Source organism: Platalea leucorodia (assembly GCF_965183815.1).
Source record: "Platalea leucorodia genome assembly, chromosome: 13".
Classification (NCBI taxonomy): domain Eukaryota; kingdom Metazoa; phylum Chordata; class Aves; order Pelecaniformes; family Threskiornithidae; genus Platalea; species Platalea leucorodia.
Window position 1 is genome coordinate 9,669,155 of NC_138835.1, and position 21,164 is coordinate 9,690,318.

The 21,164-nt window shown below is 45.6% G+C and overlaps 1 protein-coding gene across 5 annotated transcripts; it reads left to right on the plus strand.

Annotated features, from left to right (window-relative positions):
* Positions 1-538: 538 nt before the first annotated feature.
* Positions 539-18,486, plus strand: UBE2V1 (ubiquitin conjugating enzyme E2 V1). 5 transcript variants are annotated; one of them, XM_082325839.1, is made up of 5 exons: positions 567-581; positions 2,197-2,338; positions 12,166-12,314; positions 16,315-16,440; positions 16,834-18,486. In XM_082325839.1, the coding sequence occupies exons 2-5, from the start codon at positions 2,272-2,274 to the stop codon at positions 16,978-16,980; spliced, it is 489 nt and encodes a 162-aa protein (XP_082181965.1). In that variant the 5' UTR covers positions 567-581; positions 2,197-2,271; the 3' UTR covers positions 16,981-18,486. The 5 variants fall into 5 exon arrangements, with proteins under 5 accessions (XP_082181966.1, XP_082181967.1, XP_082181965.1 ...); XM_082325840.1 differs by lacking the exon at positions 2,197-2,338 and having other exon boundaries at positions 539-587; XM_082325841.1 differs by lacking the exon at positions 2,197-2,338 and having other exon boundaries at positions 541-581.
* The last annotated feature ends 2,678 nt before the right edge of the window (positions 18,487-21,164 follow it).

Here is a 21,164-nt window from a genome sequence, read left to right on the forward strand (position 1 = left end):
TGGGGCTTAAACACCTCGGGAAGGGGCTGGGGCTGCAAATGCATGAACAGCATCAGATCATTACAAAGTGACTATGACTATTCGTAAAGCAGGAGGAGAGCTAATGCTGCTCGTCTTCTGGCCGTAATGAACATAGTTCGCCAATTATTCATATTAATTGCATTTGAGTTTTATGGGCTGTTAAATGCTTGAGAGCACGCTGGTGTTTCAGAGCTCCCCGGGGAGCTCGCTGGGGTTGCTTTCCCCAGGGCTGCCTGCCGGAGGCGGGGAGCGGGGCAGGGGGAGCCCCGCGGAGCCGCTGCCACGGCCGGGGGCCGCTCCCCTCGCCGGCAGCCCCCGTCCGAGACGCCCAGGGCCCCGCCGCTCCCGGGGAGCCCGCCCGCGCGGCGGAGCCCCGGAGGCGGCGTGCGTGCACCACAGAGCTCTCCGTGCCGCCGCCGCCGCCGCCCCGCCCCGCCGCGGCGTCTCCTTAGCGCGCCCGCCCGCGCCGCGCCCTCGGCGCCGCACTTCCCGCGTTGCGTTGACGTGGTGGGAGGGGGCGGGGCTCCAGCGGCAGCGGCGCAAGATGGCGGCCACCACGGGTGCGGGTGAGCGGGCGCCGGGGCGGCGGGGCCGCGGGCCGGGGGGGGCCGGGCGGGGCCGCTCCTCGCCCCGGGGCGGCCGCGGACCCCGCGGGCGGCGGCGCGGCGGGCTGCCGGCGGCCGGGCGGCCCGGCTGGGGGCGGCGGGGCTGGAGGGGCGGCGGCGGGCGCTAGGCCGGGAGGCGCCCGGCGGAGGGGCGAGGGCGGCAGCGGCCGCGGGGGAGCGGGCGGCGGCGGGGCCGGCCCGGCCCGAGGGGCGCGGCCCGGAGGGGGCCCGGGGCCCGGTCGGGGGCGGTGGAGCCGCTCCCCGCTCCTTCGCCGCGGCTCCCGGGAGGGCCCGGCCGGCGCCTCCCCGGGGGCTGCCGAGGCCTCGCGGTGGGAGCGGCCCCGGCGGGGCGAGTCCGGTCCGGGGCCGGGAGGGCTGCGTGGAGCCCGGCCGGGCCCTGCGGGAAACCCGCCGCGGCTCTCTGCGACCTGGCACCGGGAAGCGGCGCTGGGCCGGGCTGCCGGGGCTGGGACCGGGACCCCCCGCCCGGGGCCGGCCGGGCCCGCAGCCCTGGGCTCGGTCCCGCGGGACGGAGGCAGCGGCCGGGGCGGCGGGCGCGTCCGGCCTCGCAGGGCGCCGTGCGGGCGTTTTCCTCAGCGCGCCCCCCGGCTGGCGAGCGCGGGGCTGAGCTCGGCTCTGCGGCCGCGGCGGGCTCCGAGCCGTGGCGCGAGTTACGGGGCGAAATGAGCCGCTTTACAAATCTTTCTCACTAATAATGTCTTCCTGTTACATCAGAAGGATGTAACTTCCTTGTCGGGACGTGTATGCTTCCAGAAGTCGGTGTGGGCTTTTTCCCCTTTAAAATTGCACCTCGCCTGCTTTGAGTAGTTAAACAAATCCTGGCTTTGCTTTTATCAGTACATTAAACGAAAACTCCGCAACTGGATTCTGAATGTGGTTTTTGGTTTTTTTTCCTGCTGACGTTCTCTAATGAACTTTGACAGATCGAATAAATTAGTTTCACTTCTGTTTAGCCAGTTTCATTTTCCTGTTTTCATAAGTCCATACAGGGTTTCAGATATACCACTGTAATATTTGTTTTCAAATTGCTTCCTTTGAAGCTTAAATATGAGATCACCAGAAGACTGCTCTTGAAGATACAACAAAAATATTTTGGAGTTCTTTTTTTATGGATAGGTCTCTATCAATGACTACTTTCAACTTTTAAGAATGACTGTCACAATGCGGATAATTCATAGTAATCAAGTTTATAACAACACTTTTAAATTGCAGCTTCTGCTGTCCTGAGAATTACATTTTACAGGTCTGTGTTTGAACGTACGTGATTGTTGGAACACTGATTAAAATATACCAAAAATGTAGTGGAGCCTTCTTCCCCCTCTTATGTCGCATTATTCTGGCTACCATACTTTCTCAATAATCCTTTCAAGCTGCTGACTTTTCGTTTTCTATTTGGCTGGAAGAACAAGGCAAATAATTTTCTTTTTAAGCCAGTGCAGCTTCATGAATTAATTGTCTGGGTGGTCACGGAGGGGTATGTGTGGAAAGGGACTTGGACTGCGGTGATAAAGCCCAAAGCTCGTTCTACTGCACAGCTTTCCTTTTGCAGCCCACAGTCTTTGTGATAAGCTGTCGTTAACCATCATCTGCTAGCCACATTGTGTCTTTTGGATCGCTTCCTATTATGTCATGGATTTCTGAAAGCTGTCTCGTTTCTTCAGCGCTGGAAGCGTGGAGCAATACGCAGCCAGGTAGATGTGAGTAGGGGCCTCAGTTTCTTGTGTCTACAATGTGGGCATCTGACAAGCACTGCGCTTCGGCTACTCGTGAGATCCTGTGTGTTTAACTGCTTCTGGGGAAGGAAAAAAAAAAAAGAAAATCAGTGTGTGATTTACAAATGTGCTGCAGTAACATTGAACTTTTGCAGTAAACCCTAAATTCGGTATGGGAGATCCTTCAGGTACAGACCAGCAGCTTACATTGATGGAGCCTTAGAGCTTTGTCCAGCTGTAAACCGTAGGCTGCCCTACCAGCAGCGGTCTGCGTTTTCTTGTTGTCTTAGTAAAGGATGGAGATCGTCCTCTTCTGATAGAGAACAACGTAGTGTCCTGTTACCGACAGTGGTGGTGGCACTGCAATGCAGTTTGTGTGGTTCCTTCTTGAGGCTGCACTGAAGGCATTGCCTAGCACATGCAAATAGAGCCTGGAAGTGACACCTTCTTCTTCTCCACTGCTGATTGATTCGCTTGGGGCTTTGGGCAAGTAGCTTAGGATCTTTACTCATCTGTAAAACAGATTTTGCTAATTCTTGGTTCATGGAAACAATGTATTCATATTTGTTTATAAAACACTTGAATATGTTTGATATCCTAAGTTTATGGTTGCTCAGCAAAGCAGCCTAAACAGAGGTTGAGGATGAAAAATACTGAGTCTTTCTTTAAAAGCAGCTACTGACCCAGAGCAAGAAATGGCAGCAAATGTCCCTGTAACTTAAAAAAGTCACAGGGCTGGTCCTGGGAGTTAGACAGGTAAGCCTTGTATTTGTATTGAATAAACAGGTAGAAATGATTAACGGAGGGGAAAAAAAAAAAATCCCTTATGGAAGAAATGTTATGATGCAAGGTCCACCAGTATCACTTATCACTTAGAGGAGAATTCTGCGTTGCTGATAACGTGGGTCTCCCGCACACACAATTAATGTATGAATAAAAAGATAATTGACTTTAATCATTCTAATAAGGCTCATCATAGGAGACTGCAAACGCCCAAACTGTAAGCGTATGTCTGTGCATCCTTCAGACTGAAGTGTCGTGCAGGAACGCTCCAGAGGTGATCTAGCTGGGAAATCGAGGGTTCCTTAGAGGCTCTCGTACTCCGTGGCCCCGCGGGGAACCTGGGCTGCGTGGAGTCTGTGTTGCAGTCAGACTACAGGAGCTTGCTCCACGTCACTGTCCTGCAGGCTCCGGTATTATAATGGGTCAAAACCTGACCTTGTTGGCCTGCGGAATCCTGTTTTTTCTCACTTTCAGTCTGTGAAAAATTTAACGACCTCATTTAACCCACTTTTCTCTCGTAGGGCCGTCTAGGGGGTCTGTTGCAGGGCTATGGTAGACACTGCAGTTACCAGCAGCGTGGAAGAACTGAGTAGTAAAATGATTTGCCCAGTTTTAAGTTATTCAAAGTCAGAGGAATGTGAAGAACTCCAGAAGGACAGTTCATTAGGTGAAGGGGCATGATAGTTACTGATATATTTGGCTTAATATATCTAACAGAGAGAAGAGCACAGATTGGTTTTAGTACAGTATATTAAAAGTATATATCTGTAATTGTTGGGGGACCCATAACATCACTGTAAACTCAAAGTTATGCTTGTGAAAAGCAAATGAGACATTACAACGCAGAAGAAAGCGTGTGTTGAAGGATATAGAAGGTGTACCCTGCCTCTGCAAATGGACCGTGATGTCTCCTTTGGAGTGCACTGCGCACAATAGTCATCGTTATCTCAAAATAAATACTGCCAGTCACCAAGTACTTTCTCAGTCTGTAAGTAAAATACTCAAGGGTAGGGATAAAGTAACTGAAGAGAAACTGGGAAGATAAATTATGCCTTCTTAAATAAGATGGACTGTAAAAGCACCTGCAATAGCAGGTGCTAAAGGAGTTGATTGCAGAGCTGCTTTGTGTATTGTAATGGAAGGATACAGTAGATTAAATAAAAAGGTAAATAGTTCAAAACTCTTGCAAGAAGATACTCAGTTGAATCTTTTCATGTATAATGATATAAATTACATAATATAGTTGAAAAATGCCATTCTGGCTGAGAACTTAAAATGATTCATTAGGGTATTAAATATGTAAGTAGGTATGGATCACAGACAATACAATACCGACAAATTTTGTAAGGTGTACGAAGGCTGGGACTTTCAGGTTGTAAGGATGTTTTTTAACGATTGCAAGTCAAGATGGATTGATTCTCTTTCCACCTCCTGATTAGTTTGTGCACTTTCCTCCTAAGGCGGACCCGGGCCTGCCCCCGGAGCAAAGCCCGGGGCAGCGTGCATCCTGCCTCTGCCGCTCCCCGCCTGCGCCTGTCAGCCCTGCTGTTAAAACTGGAGTCCCGTACCCACAGGTGCCTTTGCCTTCGTCTGTCGGTGTGGCATCTTCCTCTTCAAAGCTTATCTTAAGATCGGTGAACCTACTCGTGCATTCACCTTTTGGTGGGTGGTGCGAGTTTAAGAAAGCCTAGCGATACTTTGTGGGTAGAAGAGGCAGCTGGAGGAAAGCGCTCAGCTCTCGGTCAGTAACAACCGTTTCTTCTCACAGCGCAAAGAGGAAACGGTGGTTTTTTCCCTGGTGAGATTCACTGTAAAGATTTTTTTGTCCAGGACGCTAGTTCAGGGTGACTTATTTTCTAGAGTAACTTCTAGCTGAGCTGGTAATGTTTTGCTTTTCAGCTGCAATACAAGCCACAGAATGCATCTGATTTTAACTCTTTTGCTGCTGGAAAGCTTTATTTGGCTTCAGACCTCAATGATGACTGCCAGTCTGCCTCAGACAAATGTTTTAAAGTGATCTCTTTCCAAGTAACGTGCTTAAAGTATTGAAAGATGGAACCAGTGCTCTATCTTACCCAGAACAGAAAACACCTCAGATTGTTTCAAGTGCTCAGGAAGTTATTTTGGATCTGCAAAATATCTCAGTACCCGTCTGCATTATCAGAGTGAAAATCACGACTAGAAAGACGATGCGAGAAATCTGAAGTTCCTGTCGCCTGAAGGTTTTTGTGACAGTTGCTGAAAGCCTTTTGTTCAGTTTTAAATATTCCATCACTTCAGAAACTTTATATACCATTGTGACAAGGAATGATTTACTTATTTTTTTACAATTGCAGTGCTGCAAGGGTAAGCTATCAAATTTTCCATAGTTGCAATCTCTGCAAAGAGGTGAGAAATATATTGGAAAAGATGTAATTAAGGCTGAATATCAAATACACAAAACCAAGCAACAGAAGGGGCTTTAACATGTTAAGCAACAGAGGTGTTTAAAGCTATTGGATTTCAGTTCACTTGAGTTACTGTAAATCAGGAACTTGTACAGAAAGCAGAGTTAAAATTGGCCTGGAAGGCCAGTTTGATAAGTTGCCTGTGATCGGTGAAGATGTCAAGAAACCTTCAGCAAAAAGACTGTTCCTCTTTTTTGAGCCCCTGATGAGTGAAGTGCATTTTCTGTGTGCTTTGCTGATGTGTTCTGTGCTTTAACCTTGAAGAGAAATGCTTGTAATTTGATTTCACTTTAGAAAGGAAAGAGAAATGTATTCTTGAAGTTTTTGTGAGAGGTGTATATTTTGTTCTACTGACACTGATGACAAAGATTCAAGAAGAGGATCTGCTCTCAAAGGCATATCGTCCACCTTGTTTCACTGGTTTCACTGTGCTGTTTTCAGTTTGATAAGGATTCTGAATTTGGAATTGCTTCCACTATACAACTGGGGAAAATTAAAAGATTAAAAAGGATAGTTTGTCAGAAAATGTTGTTTTTAACTTGTTAAAAACGTACTGAGTACTTCATGTGAATGTAAACTTAAGATAAGAATCTCAGACTGGCAAGATCATTCTTAAAACTATCATAAGACACATTCAGTTATGTGCCTGTGCATCTTTAGTGGTGCTGTGATATAAAGTCAATCTGAGAGTGCTTGAAGGTCTTTAAAAGTCCAAGCTGACATTTAGCTGTCTTCCAGGAGTAATTCTGGTTCTTTCCTAGCGCAGACCTTTCCTTGGTGAGATTCTGACCAGACACGGTCAGGCTCCTTCTGCCCTTGTTTCAGCTTGCTGTCTCAGTCTTGCAACTCATTGCTTCGAGAACAGCTGGGTTGGGAGGTGCTGTGGTAGCAAAGGCTCATCCGTACTGGTCCACCTGGCAGCACTGGTATTAGGTGAAATTTTTGACAAGGAAAACAGAAGGTCCTGATTCTGTGTGAAGGCTGAAGAGGATGCCACCCAAAACCTAGCAGCTTCTTAACTGCAGCTTTAAATGCTGTAAAGTACACATTCTGACTTTCTGCAAAGTTCAGTCTGTGGTTTAGTTTTGTTCTGTAGTTTGCCATAAAAATATTTCATGAACTTTTTGTAACTGGTGAACTCATGTGCAGGGTTGAGGCTTCACAAATGCATGTTTACTAAAAGGTGAACTTTTAGAAAGACTGTATAAACCTGTGTCATTGGAGATCTTACCTTGTCAGTACAGTTATAATTTAGCTTTCATAGGTTTGCTGTTGTGATTAATAGTAAATATCTCCTGTTGCTCTGAAATGTTTTTTCAGTTCCATTTCTGGGAGTATTTCTGTGCAGTCAGGCAAGCTGCAAGTGAAGCAATTATCTAGATATTATTGTATTTTTGTATCAAATGAAGCTGCTGTTTGAGAGTCTTCTTGAACCATAGCGAAGGCTAAATTACAATGCATAACTGAAAGTCCTTTCGACAGCCTGCTTGTTTTTTAATTGCCTCTTACTTTATTTCGGTTTTCTTGTGTTAAATGAAGGACTCTTAGAAAAACAGGTTTGTTTGGTTACTGCCTTGAAAGTCTTCATTGCTACACTGAAAAGATTATGCAAGGTATTTATTGGGAGGTGGGAGGATGACGTGCAGTTGAGTCATGGTTGTGTCAGCTGGCACGGGACATCTCCTAACTCTGCGTCTGCCATGGTTTAGCCATGGAAGTTATTTGGCAAATACTGTGTATGCCTCGAACAGATCGGATTGCTTTCTAGGAATCTTGGTGGACAGCAAACATGATGATGATATGTTTGCGTACGACCGCGAGTGATAAAGCTTGTGTGGTTTCTGAGGTTTGGGTCCCAGCAGGATGTGGTAGCTGACCATGAGTGCTCCGGGCCATTGCAAAGAGGAGATGGGGTTGGCTTAATGGCTTCGTGCATCTTTCCAGGCTGACCAGAAGGATGAATCTGGTCTTTTAGTCTGCCTTGCTTAAGGGCAGGTTATTTAGAAATGATTTAAAGCATTTATGTTCATATGGCCGTAGTCTTTTATATGTATATGTGTGTTTTTCTTCCTGTTGAATCTTCTGAGAATGTGTCAGGGAGGGGGCTGAATTACCATCGTTGATGTGACTCTGAACTTGCCTTCTGTAGTGGCTGAGGTACTGGTCTGCCATGTTACACCTCTGAGCTTTAGCATAGGGATAAAACATTTTTAGAAGGCAACGATGCTGTTGGGCAGGGTGGTTTGTTGTGAAGTGACCAGTCATCTCCCAGGAACATTTTATTTTCTGCAAAGTGCATAAAAACTCAAATATACGTACTTCACTTTTCACGCCTCCCTTTGCCACTGATGCTCCTGTAGTGCTCACAAGTGAGCAATTGCTGTGGAATTAATAATCATTTATGTTAACTTTTTCCGTGTGATAGGAGCCAGTGCATGATATGACTAGCTAGCTCTCCGTAGACCTCAGACTTGTCAGAGAACTCTCAAATCCTGAGTGACTCTCTTATGGCTCTGATTCATGCTGAATCAGAGGAGCTGTATCTGGGGAGGACTTGGAAATAAAGTTGCCTTCTCTTCCTGTGAGGTTGTAAAGCCAAGCCTAGCTCTGGTTAGCAAATGTCAGAATTAAGGCTGCCTTTCAGCCTTGGTTGTGTCCTCCTCAAACGTATACGTGATGATGTAATTTTTAATTACATGATCACTTGATTTTCTTCACGCAGGATTCCTGCCTTGCTTGGTGAACAGGGTGCGTGATGCTCAGAGGAAGGGTAGAAAGGTAAACCAGTATTTTCAGTTTCCTTCTTTGGTGTGTGGCCTGTGTCTGCTTACCATAAAGCTGATTCCTCCTAGGTTGTTTGTTTTGGTCTAAGTAAATATCAGTAAATTATCTTCGCACCACTGATAAATATGAAGTGGTATTGTCAAGTACTGAAGTACGGAGATGGTGCTTGTTAAGCATCATGATGTTGTCCAGAAGAGAGAGTATTTTTTGGCAACATGACGCATTCGAGGCAGGTTTCTGCTGGCTTCAGCTTATTGCTTCTGTGAGCAGGGAGAGGCTCAGGTTGGGTTTCTAATAATAGGCACCGACGGTTTGGTTTCCTTTGCGGCATCACCTGTGAAGAGCTGCTGTGTCAGACCGAAGGGTGGAGTTCCAGAAGGACCTTTTGTTTGTCTTTTGTTTGTCCTTCTTCCCTGGCCGTTTCTTTCCCCGGGCGCCAGCAGGCAGGGCTGAAGCCCAGACAGCAGCTTCAGGCATCGCACAGCCGTGAGTCATTCCCCATCACCAGCTCTCCCGTGCATCCGCTGCAGCAAAAATAGTGCAATAGGTAGTGTGTGTGTGTAAGTAAAGACGGCGCCTTGTCCTTCAACTCGTACTCCATCTGTTTCTCTTGTCCCCCAGCTCTCTTATCCCTTGTGTTGGAGCTAGACTGCTCTCTTCTCTGCCTCCCCTAACTACAGCATGGAGAGCGTTGGGAATATAATTAAAAATGGGGTGGCTAATCTGTCATGATTCAGGTATGAACTGTATGCTTGAACCTTCATATGCACAAGGTGCACAAAAGACATACTTCATACTTTCAAGACTTACTGGGAGGGGAAACGCTGGAGTCTTTCATGCAGGGGCAGTGACAGTGGTCCCCAAGAGGTCCCGTTACCACCGAGGGTTTGGGGCTCGGTTAACCTTACGGCGACGGCTTCACCAGCCCCAACGGACTCATTTCCTTTTGCAGCCAAAGACTTGTATTACTCAGCAGCCATGGTAACAGCACAGTCTCGCTGGGAGTTGAAGATGTAGATTTGGCATGGAGTTGTATTTGAGTCGTGCTCAGCAGCCCCCGTACGTGTGGTTCGGTAGAGCCAGTGCAGGTCTGGCGTCTTCTGACGCCGCTTTTCTGATTCCGGGTTTCTCTTCATGCTGTTGCTGCAGCTGTGTTATTGAATCATGTTTCCCCAGAATGTTCTTGGACATGATTATGTTAGATGTGTATCAAACTGGCCAACAAACTAATTCCTTTAGTGATTTGCTTTTTTGGTTTCTTTTATGCTTGCTTTGTAGTGAATGAAATTTGGGCAACTCTGATTCCACAGCAAAATCATCACTGACATTTCGTTTCTTTAGGTCATTAATACATTTAAAAGAGATTTTAAGATTACCAGAGTTATTTGATTTTAAGCACTGATACATTTCACAATGCCTTAGATTGCCTGTATTTTCCATGTTGCCAAGCAGCTACAGAGATGGTTTTCAAAGCCCTTGGTCCCTTTCTGACATCCTCAGAGTTCGGTGCCCCGGCCATGCTGGAAGCGCTGGCTTCTGACCGAGAAGTTTTGCTGGGTTCACTTCGTACACTGAAAAGCTGTTTTCCCGTTCTCTTTCTGCTGTACTAAGTAAGTGACAGTGAAGAAGGAGATTAATTATGATTTTCTGTTGTTACATGCTGGTGAATAGTTAACTTTGTACTATTGGGGGGACACACACACTCCAACACCCAAATCCAACCTTTTCATATGTCAGATGAAAATAACTTTATTAAATATGTCCTGGCAATAATTTTGTTGCTGTTGGAGAGAGACATGCTTCACACGGGTACCTGGAAGGATGCGGTGGGGTGACCCTGGCTGGATGCCAGGTGCCCACCAAAGCTGCTCTATCACTGCCCTTCTCAACTGGATGGGGGAGAAGAAATAAGATGAAAGGATCGTGTGTCAAGATGAGGACAGGGAGAGATCACCTACCAATTACCGTCACCAGCAAAACAGACTGGACTTGGGGAAAATTAATTTAATTTATTACCCTATTCTGATTTGATTGGTAATAAGAAAATAAAAACTAAATCTTAAAACACCTACCCCCCCCAGCCCTCCCTTCTTCCCAGACTTAACTTCACTCCTGATTTTCTCCACCTCCTCCCCGCCAGCGGCACAGGGGGACGGGGAATGGGGGTTGTGGTCAGTTCATCTCACGCTGTCTCTGCCGCTCCTTCCTCCCCAGGGGAGGACTCCTCACACTCTGCCCCTGCTCCAGCGTGGGTCCCTCCCACGGCAGACAGTCCTCCACGAACTGCTCCAACGTGGGTCCTTCCCACGGGCTGCAGTTCTTCACCAGCTGCTCCAGCGTGGGTCCTTCCCACGGGCTGCAGTTCTTCACCACCTGGTCCAGCGTGGGTCCCTTCCACGGGGTGCAGCCCTTCAGGAACGACTGCTCCAGCGTGGGTCCCCTGCGGGGTCACGAGCCCTGCCAGCAAACCTGCTCCAGCCTGGGCTCCTCTCTCCACGGGGCCACAGGTCCTGCCAGGAGCCTGCTCCAGCACGGGCTTCCCACGGTGTCACAGCCTCCTTCGGGCACCCACCTGCTCCGGCGTGCGGTCCTCCCTGGGCTGCAGGTGGATCTCTGCTCCACCATGGACCCCCACGGGCTGCAGGGCACAGCCTGCCTCACCATGGGCTTCCCCAGGGGCTGCGGGGGAATCTCTGCTCCGGCGCCTGGAGCAGCTCCTCCCCTCCTTCTGCACTGACCTGGGTGTCTGCGGGGCTGTTCCTCTTACATATTCTCACTCCTCTCTTCTGACTGCTGCAGGTTTTTCTTCCCCTTCTTAAATGTGTCATCACAGAGGTGCTACCACCGTCGCTGATGGGCTCAGCCTTGGCCAGCAGCGGGTCCCTCTTGGAGCCAGCTGGCATTGGCTCTGCTGGACATGGGGAAGCTTCTGGCAGCTTCTCACAGAAGCCACCCCTGTAGCCCCCCGCTACCAAAACCTTGCCGTGTGAATGCAATACAAAGGAGAAGTGGTGGCCTAGGGTGCATTTATGTTTTGTGATGACTGAGGTGCAGATACCTTGAAGAAGAATGAGTAATTAAATCCCCTGTGGCCTGGGTTCAAGATCCTCCTTTACCATGGGCTTAGAGTGCAACCTTGGATATGTCACCTAAGCTCTCTGTGCCATTGTTTTCCATTAATATAATGGGGATAAGAAAATCTTCCTGTTTTGCTGTGTGTTTTTAGGATAAATGTGCCAGCAATTAAGTGCTGAAATTCCTTGGTGGTGGAGGTCATAAGTACAAAGGATGCTATTGCTGCTGACAAAGCCCACTTAAATTAACTTCAGATTAACCTACTAATGTTATGAAAGAGTTTTATTTGCTTTGAATGGTATTTTTAAAAGGTCTGAGTGAGTAGAGTGATGTCAAGCCTCTCATGGTGTCATTTTGTAGGATCTTCTAAATTTTTGTACTGTAAATCATATAGACAAGTGCTAATTAGAGCTCCATAATATCGCGTGCATCTCTGGACAGAGATTTCCTTTCATTTCACTGCCTGCCCTAATATCTGGCCTGTCAGCCTTCTAGCATGTTTAATTGTGGATACCTTGATTTTGCTTGTAAAATCCAAGGTAAATACGGGGGTATCTTTTTCATAGTGTTGAAATATTGTCATTCAAAAAATAGTGATATTTTTATGTTTTACCCAAAACGTTTTCTGTAGAATGACCAAAAATATCAGTGAAATTACTCTAGCTTTATTTCTTTACTAGATTTCTCAAGTCAAAATATTTTTCTGATTGTTTTCAGGAGTAAAAGTTCCTCGTAATTTTCGTCTGTTGGAAGAACTTGAAGAAGGTCAGAAAGGAGTAGGTGATGGAACAGTTAGCTGGGGCCTTGAAGATGATGAAGATATGACACTTACAAGATGGACAGGAATGATTATTGGGCCTCCAAGAGTAAGTACCCACTTAAATATTAAAATAGTACTTTTTTTTTACTAATTTTTTTCTTCCTTCTTTTCTTCTCTTAATCCAACCACTGAAGTAGAAAACAAACAAAACACAAAGGAGTGAAAAAACACTTTAGCAAGTGATTTATGTTGAAGGTTCAAGTTCTGTATAATAATGGGTTTCATGTATCTTTATGTCTTTTTGCTTATAATTTGGAATATTTGTAGTGTCTTTCTCTGGTTAGTTCTGTTACATGTCTGCTTTATATTTACAGATCCATTAAGGCATAACTTTTGAGATTCCAGGATTCTAGTATCCTGTGCTCTTGAATACAGCAAGGTTTAAAATCCTTTGGCTAGTGAGATTACATATGGAGCTAATGTAGGTAAAATGTGGATGTTTTGTTCAGTACTGCTAGTCTTCCTGCTGTTTCTTGTTGAGTTTATGGGTTGTTTTTTATTGCAGCAGTACTGACTTGCTCTTGTGGAGTTTCAGCTAACTCAGGAAACTCAAATTTTAATGAATTCAATTTCTTCTCCGAATGTTCTCTCCCAAAGTAGCTTCTTATAATGCCCCTGGTCTTTGTGGTAGTATTGTTGCGTTCTCTCTCTCTTCTCCCCCCAAACCCTACTAAACTGTGGGTCTCTGGTCTGGTAGTGAACTTGAGGACTTTGTTGTGCATTGTATGTAGGCATGTATTCTGAAAACAAAATTTGTCTGTTGTCTCCAGTTTCACTGTCTCTCTGTTCTGTTTCCTTAATATCCTTACCATGAAGTGCAAGTAGCTGATTCTCCTTCCTGCAATAGTAGATGTCTCCTATACCTGGCCTCGGTATCACTTCTCAATAATTCCGGTTTTCTCAATCTATTATATGGAAACCTTTACAGACCTTTAATCCTGCTACTGCCCTATGTGTTTCCATTCTACCAGTTGCCTTTTCTGGCATACGATGAGGTTGCACAAGAATTTATATTATAATGGCATTACACATGCAGTATTTTCTGTCTCATCTGGAAGTGTTCTTGACTTTTTGTCTGCCATTGTTAACATCTCCCCATTTGTGATCATTTCGTTTGCTTATGATATGCCCAAATCATCTTCTAGAACAGCATTTGATGTTAGAACATCAGGAGAGTGTTAATGAGCCTGCATTAAGCATGTGAAGAAAGCTCACTGTGTGCATGCACTTTATGGAAGATTTAAGCAACCTTGAAATCTAATTTAGAAAATTAAATAGAAACTGAAATGTGCAAACAAGCATGTGCTGACTCGTCAGTGGTGATAGAAATTTGTAGTTCATGTCATACAGCTAACCAAGGCCAGAGGACTATCACAGAAGATGGTTCAGCTGTGCTTCTTTTGTCTTTCTGACACACTTAGGAATATAGATTTTTTTTCCCAAAAGTGTCTTGACTTCTTTTGAGCTTATTGCTTGAAAGTAACAGGCTGTATTGAGAGAGATTCTGGGAACTTTCAGTCATTCTTGTTTGTTAAGTGGCTGTCCTGCTTTAGCATTGTTCATACTCAGGTATATTACTACCATTTTTTTTTCCTTAATAGGATGTGGGAATACTGACTCTGGAAAAAAAAAATTAAAATCCTATTTCCTTGTGGGGAGAAAGCAGTCACGCTTGTAGCAGGTGGAAGAATCTTATGTTAGGCATCCCGGAGGGAAAAATGAACCGTGGTGCAGAATTAGATAGGTGCTGCTGCCCTGAGTGTCCCTGCTACCATACATGGAAGCACGCCTCTCCTTCCCAGACTTTGTGTGGATGGTTTCGCAGCCAGTGATTCATCTTGTTTATACAAGCTATTTAAAAACAGTGGCACTGTCAAAACTTCAGCTTTAGCTGCATGTATTTTATGTTGGCTATAGACACGTGCACGGTCAAGGCTTTCCATTCACTAGTCTTAATGTGGTGCGGTGTCTTGTTTTAACCCCAGATGGCAACTAAGCTCCACCCAGCCGCTCGCTCACTCCCCCCCGGTGGGGTGGGGAGAGAATCGGAAGGGTAAAAGTGAGAAGACTCGTGGGTTGAGATAAAGACAGTTTAATAGGTAAAGCAAAAGCCGCACACATGAGCAAAGCAAACCAAGGAATTCATTCACCGCTTCCCATCGGCAGGCAGTGTTCAGCCATCACCAGGAAAGCAGGGCTCCATCACAAATAACGGTTAGTTGGGAAGACAAATGCCATCACTCGGAACATCCCCCCCTTCCTCCTTCTTCCCCCAGCTTTATACATTGAACATGACGTCTTATGGTGTGGAATAGCCCTTTGGTCAGTTGGGGTCAGCTGTCCCGGCCGTGTCCCCTCCCAATTTCTTATGCACCCCCAGCCTGCTCGCTGGTGGCGTGAGAGGCAGAGGCGGCCTTGACTCTGTGTAAGCACTGCTCAGCAGTAACAAAAACATCCCTGTGTTATCAACATTTTCTCCAGCACAAATGCAAAACATAGCCCCATACTAGCTACTATGAAGAGGATTAACTCTATCCCAGCCAAACCCAGCACATTCTGTTATTTCCAAAGACTCCAAAAACCTGCACAAACTCCTGGGCTGTTATTTGCTCTGTGCACAAGGCATGCTCAGGGACTCGGTCAGGACACCCAGGCAGTCCGAGCAGAGCTGACAGATGATGTTTTTTCCCCAAAATTTTGTGACAGCATTCATTTTGTCACTGCCCTGTCTGGACATCTGAACGGCTGCCTGGCCGAGGCGCTGGAGGAGCGACCGAGGGGTACCGCTGCCAGCCAGCCCCGGCCAGGTGCTGGTCCCAGCACGGGTGGCTGCAGGCTGGTTTAAAGCCACTTCATTTGCACAGATGAGAAGCAGCTGAATCAGGAAGTCAGCTCTTATATTTTTGGCAGTGGTTTGCATCAAAATGCTTGTTCATAATATTAAGGGAAATATTAAGATGTTCAGGGGCATAACAGGCCGTTGAAAGGGATTGCATGGAGTTTTATATTCAGAAGTTTTTGTATGTTGGGCAACTGTTCTTAAGATCCTGGTGGAGCCCTGGTGCTCTGCTGCCACAGATGAGCAGGAGCTGCTGGCTGCTTCTGGGCTTTGCGCTCACATGTTCACCTGGATTTTTGCTCATGGTCGCTACCTTGTGAGTTTAACATTGATTGCTAGGTTGAAGGTGCAGGAAATTGTGTCAGAAGGTCTAAGTCTGGAGAGCTTGTCTGCCTGAGCTTCCCCGTGGTGATCCTGTTCTGCCGGCTGCCTGCATTGCCCACCTTAGCTAGAGCTCTGTGCCAGGCTGCGTGTAAAAAATAGTTATTCTCAGAATGCAGAATAACATTAACTGTTGTTTCTTTTAATTAAATACTGAAGAATCAATGTAGCCTTGTTACATTTGTCTCTTTTCTATACCTGTTGATTGGTTAGCTAAAAATTCGCGATCCGGGATTTCTCTCTATTAGCTGTAAGTACAACAGGGCGTTACTGCAGTGGAGACAAGGTGATAATGCTGTTTGGGATCAGGATGTACTTCGCAATGTGTTGAATCTTGGAGCGTTCCCCTTCCTGAGAACTGGCACGTTGGTTTATGACTAAAGAATATTTTTCAAGTGCAGTTCTAGGACAGGCTGACTTGAGATAGTTGCCTAAGCTAAAGCTGTGGCTTCCATTTCAAGGTAGCGTGTCTGCTTAGTAAACTGATAAAATGAAGCTGCTCTATAAAGATTGGTTGGAAAGGAGGTATCTGAGCTATTTGATGATTAAAAAAATCAGTTCAGTTGGTGAATGGGAAGCAATGCCAACTCCATTCCTTGTATGAAAATTTGATGCTTAAGAGACCAAGAGAATTTATTACCCTGAAGAGGTAACATTTGATACTCTGGATATTATAAAATGAACCCAAAACAGAGGTAGCCAGCATAGTATATAAATGGCTGCCCTTATGTGTAGTAGTTCGCGTGTCCCTAAAGTAACTGCTGTTGTAACCAAATGCTTATGGAACTGCCTGATGTAATTGTTCCCCCCTTTCTTTTCCCTTCAGACAATTTATGAAAACAGAATATACAGCCTTAAAATAGAATGTGGGCCTAAGTATCCAGAAGCACCTCCATTTGTAAGATTTGTAACAAAAATTAATATGAATGGAGTAAATAGTTCTAATGGAGTGGTAAGTTTTTTGGTTTTATTTATTTTAATGTGGTTTTCATGTGCAGCTTCGAATTAATGCTTCGTTTATACTTGCAGCTTGCTTAACTGCTTCTTGCTTGCTGGTGCCATTTTCTTTGAGTAGAAGGAAAGGGGGGTAGAAGGGAAGTATATGAGCCAAGTATGTTCTGAGATCAAAACCTGGGATTTACTTTTCCTGCCCTTTTGCAACTCACAAATAGTTGCATCATGCAGGGATTTATTATGCTTTTAGGAAACCCCTTGCTTGCTTTTGCTTTCTTTGATTTCTCCCACTCAGATTCCTCATAGGATCTTTAGTTGGAGGGTGTGGGGGGGAGTTACGTGTATCAAACATATCGATTCTGACAGGAATGGTGTTTTTGTCTTATTTTAGGTGGACCCCAGAGCCATATCAGTCCTAGCAAAATGGCAGAATTCTTATAGTATCAAAGTTGTTCTGCAAGAGCTTCGGCGTCTAATGATGTCTAAAGAAAATATGAAACTTCCTCAGCCACCTGAAGGACAATGTTACAGCAATTAATTAAAAAAAAACCAACCAAACATGCCCCCCTTATTCAATTTAAGCTGTCTTCATTTTCCACAGTAGTAAATTTTCTAGATGCATCTTGTAGACCTCAAAATACTGGAAAGGCAGTTCCCATTCAAAGGAAGTTTTTCTTGAGATACTGTAAATGATACTAATTTTTTTTTTTTCATTTGAAATATAAGTTGTGCTATAACAAATAATCCTGTCGTGTAACCACTGTCCACATAGCTGAACTTCTGGTATCAGGAAAAGTCTATTTAAATTTATTACTGTCAAGACCAGTGTGGCACATCTAATTTAACTGTGAAAGCATACATCCCACAATCACCTTGCTGTGTGTCTGGCCTGTTTTGTTTTGGTTTGGTTTTTTTTTCCCTTTTTCTGTCTTTTGCAATAGAGTCGAAGCTCAGGGCTATTTATTAGAGTAGACACAAAGGTTTTTGCTTCCAGTACTACACTGGGCTTTATGGACTACTAATGGGGATGTGTGCTAACCTCAGTCATCCCTCCCTTTGTGCTATCTCTAGTAAAGGCTGAATGTGACTGTGGTCGTTTTCGGTTTTTTATTATTTTTTTTAAATGCCCTGATAATCTGGGGCAAGCTTTCCTCCTTCCCTTTGGCCAAGGCATAGATTGTATTTCTCTTCCTGGTCCCCCTCACCAGTGACATGGGCTTTGGGTGAGGGATTCAGGGTTCTTTTAATCTTTTTCCTCTTCCCCTCTTTTTAGTGGGGGTGCTGCTTTCTTTTTGCCCCTCTTTGTGACTTCTCACCCCTGGCCAGCAGGGGTAAGCGTTGGGGCAATAACTTGACCTGTTCCCTCCTGCTTATCATTTTGGTTTTGCAACAAATTTAGTCTTCACCAGCCTGGGAAACGAGTATCTGTTCTGCTCGCAAACTTGGATTTTCCCTGTCCCTCCAGCACTGCTGCCACACCGCCAAGCTGGCCACGGTTGATGTTATTAGATAGGCTTTTGACGTGGTGAAAAGAGCAGTAATTTACCAGGATTGCCGAAATCTGCTGCTGCCAAACGTTAATGGGGAAACTCTGCACACAGAGCTTCTGACCACACACTCCAGCTCAAATAGTTGTATTTTGGTGCTTTGGATTGACCCAAGAATGTTAATTAACGAAATGTTGCACTTATGTTTGGCCCTTCTAAAGATGTGACGACTACAGACAAATCAAATCAATGTAGTAGATTTTATTAGGATTCTGTAAGTCTTAGAAGAGAAATCTCTTCAGTGAAGATTTTGGGGAAGCGGTGCATACCGGTTAAGGACCTTTATTGGCTTTGCATCCTGGCAAATCACTGCCTTTTCTGGTTTACTGTTTCGGACCACTAACTGCTGAAATGTGGATGCAAGCTTACATACAACCAACCTAGTGTGTCCTAAGTTTTATGAAAAATTCAGTGTTTGTGTAAAAAAAGAAAAAAAAAAAAAAAAAAGGAAAAAAAAAAAAGGAAAAAGTAAAAATAAACACATTTTAAAGCAGCAGCTATCAAGTCAATGAACAATTGATGTTTCCATTAACTCTTTTGAGGAAAATATTAGTTGTAAGGATTTAACATCCTCTGTAATTAAAGTTTAACATAACAGTATTCCATAAGCAGCCTTTTTATTGTATCAGACCATTGCCTGATTTTAATATAATAAAAAGTGTGCATTAATATTAGAAGGCTTTAATTGTATTTATGTTTAGAATTTTGATCCCTTATGGAATTCTTGATTTGTTGGAAGTTATCTTCCTACAGATCACATTTAGCTAACAGTATGTAAACTGGTGGTGAAAGGCAATTGTCTTTATCCAGCTGCTGCTGCTGTGCCAAGGAGAATCTTTAGTTTTAGTTTAACCCCCAGGCTCCCGTAGACTTGGCAGTTGGTAACGTTACGTGATGCTAAGGAGCCGCTGAAATGAATGTCTAGCTACATGTGCTGTCTGAAGGTGCTCTGTCATCGCAGTGACCTTTACGTGCTGTAGTCCCGAGGAAATCAAATCCCCGTACAGTTGCATGTTACGCTGTCTGTCGAGTTCAAGGAGAGCTTCACAACCTGAAATGTTACCTGTTTTCCCTCAAATAGTGAAGTGTAAAAAGCTGACCTTCTCTCCAAATCTGGATAAAAACGGGGCTGTGAAATTTTGGGCTTTTCCAAGCGCAAAGCATCTCCGCTTCAGAGGATTGCCAGAAGGTACCCGCTGTGCGTTCACTTCAGCGTTGTGGTGAAACAAGGTTCTCCCTGGGTTAGGAATGAAAAAGGGAATAACCTTTGGTGAAACTTTGGGAAACTTGCTGCTGCCTTCTAGCCTGGAATACTACTCAATCCTTTGGTAGCTCGGAGGGTTTCTGTGAAGACAACGTGACTAATACTTTGTCAGCATCGTGTGTGTGTGTTTATTTAAAATAGCTTGGTATCTAAAGATGTTAAATGGGAATCAGAACAATGCTTGATAATTATAGCGTGCTGCTTGATTATCTCTGTTTTTCAGAGCTGTTGTAAGAGTGCCCTTGCCCTGTTCAGGAGGATATGGTTGGTGCGTGTTTGGGGCCTCCCCCAGCCTTCGTGCTTCAAGTAATGGTTTTAAAACCTTGAAACCGTCTGTTTTGCATTCCACCCTGACCTGGGCCGTGCTCCGCTGGGAGCTGGCAAGAGCCATGTCTTAACAACGTTTGCCATACGAAGTTGGGTGGTGCTTTAAAAAATAGATAAATAAAAGGGGTTCACAGTCAGTTTTCTCACCTAGGAGCTGCGCTCTTTGACCATCTCAGTGCTCCCATGCGCGGCTGTTCCGCTCTCAGCCAAGTAGGAGCAGTATGGAAAAATAACGCCCTAAGAGTCAGCTGCCATTGAATCTACGTGTTCTAGCTTTGTCAGTGTACGCGACCTACAAACTACATAGCGGAGGAGACCAGTCATCCCGCAGCCTGGTTGCTTGTTTGTGCTTCAGGAATGAGGTGGGGAAACAGAACCGTGTCCTGCCTGTATTTATCCTAACTCTGGCAGTGTAAAGGCAAAGTGTTTAGTTGATCCCCGCTGACCCTCAGTTGATGTCCCGAACCAGTGTCTCTTATGAGAAAGATAGGAAGGGATAATAAATAAAAAATTAAGTGGATTGGCCATGAAGTAAATGCTGTTCCTTGGAGCGGGTGCTGCTGGAGGTGGCTGCAGCAGCGCTCGGAGAGGAGACCGGTCTGGGGAGGAGGTGGCCGTGGGGCCGCCCCGTACCGCTTCCCGCAGGGCGTACGTGAGCCATCCTCGCACCAGATGGACTGGACACTTCCAGTAAAACCCCTCACCTGCCAGTGCTTTCCGTGGATGCGGAGCGAGCTTTTGACTCAGCTCCTAGTATGGAGACGGTAGAGGGAGCTAGCAAGCTTTGCAAGGCTTGGGTCTGAGTAAGGTGCAAATGCTGCTCAATTTAAATGTTAAGTCCTCTTGTGGGAACCACTTTTCATATTTATCCTGAATCAATTTTAAACGCCTGTTTATCATGACTTTCTCACTGTACAGGCATTAACTTGCTAGGGGGAAAACCAGCACTGCGGTGAGATTTTAATTGTTAATAAAGACTAATTGTTGTTTGCTTCTTGATTTGTTGTAATTAAGCTCTGTGTGTGTACATAGGGAGTATATGCTTAAATATGCCTTTTCTGTACTCTTAAAACTTCTCGCAGTGCTTTGGATTTAAAGTTTAAGTTTCTTCTGCTATCATTAGAGTAATAATTTTTAAACCAGAAAGTGTCATTGGCCGCTCTGTGAGACGCCAGCGCTGTCTGTGGTTCACCCTAGAGTCGTACAAGGACGCAGAGCAGCAAAAGCAGCCGGCGCGCGCGGCCGTGCCCGCGGGTCTCGGGCCGACAGCCTGACCGAAGGCCTCGCCGCGCCGCGGGCTGCATCTTAGTGCTGCTGCAGAGCCCGGACGCCGGAGCTCCCTCGGGCACTGCCAGGCCGATGCGCGGTAGAGGAACAGCGTTAAGTTATGCCCGTTTTAACGAGGGAGACGAACCCCACAGAGATATGCAGTGGGACGTGCTCTTACTCCTTTGCCAAATACCAGCCTTTGTAGTGTCTTGCCAGAATTGTAGGAGCTGTTTGCGGCTTACCTTGCTGTTTGTGGGAATTGGCCATTAGGCATTTGAGGTCGGTGCTTTACCTACAGGATAGTGTTTCCTACAT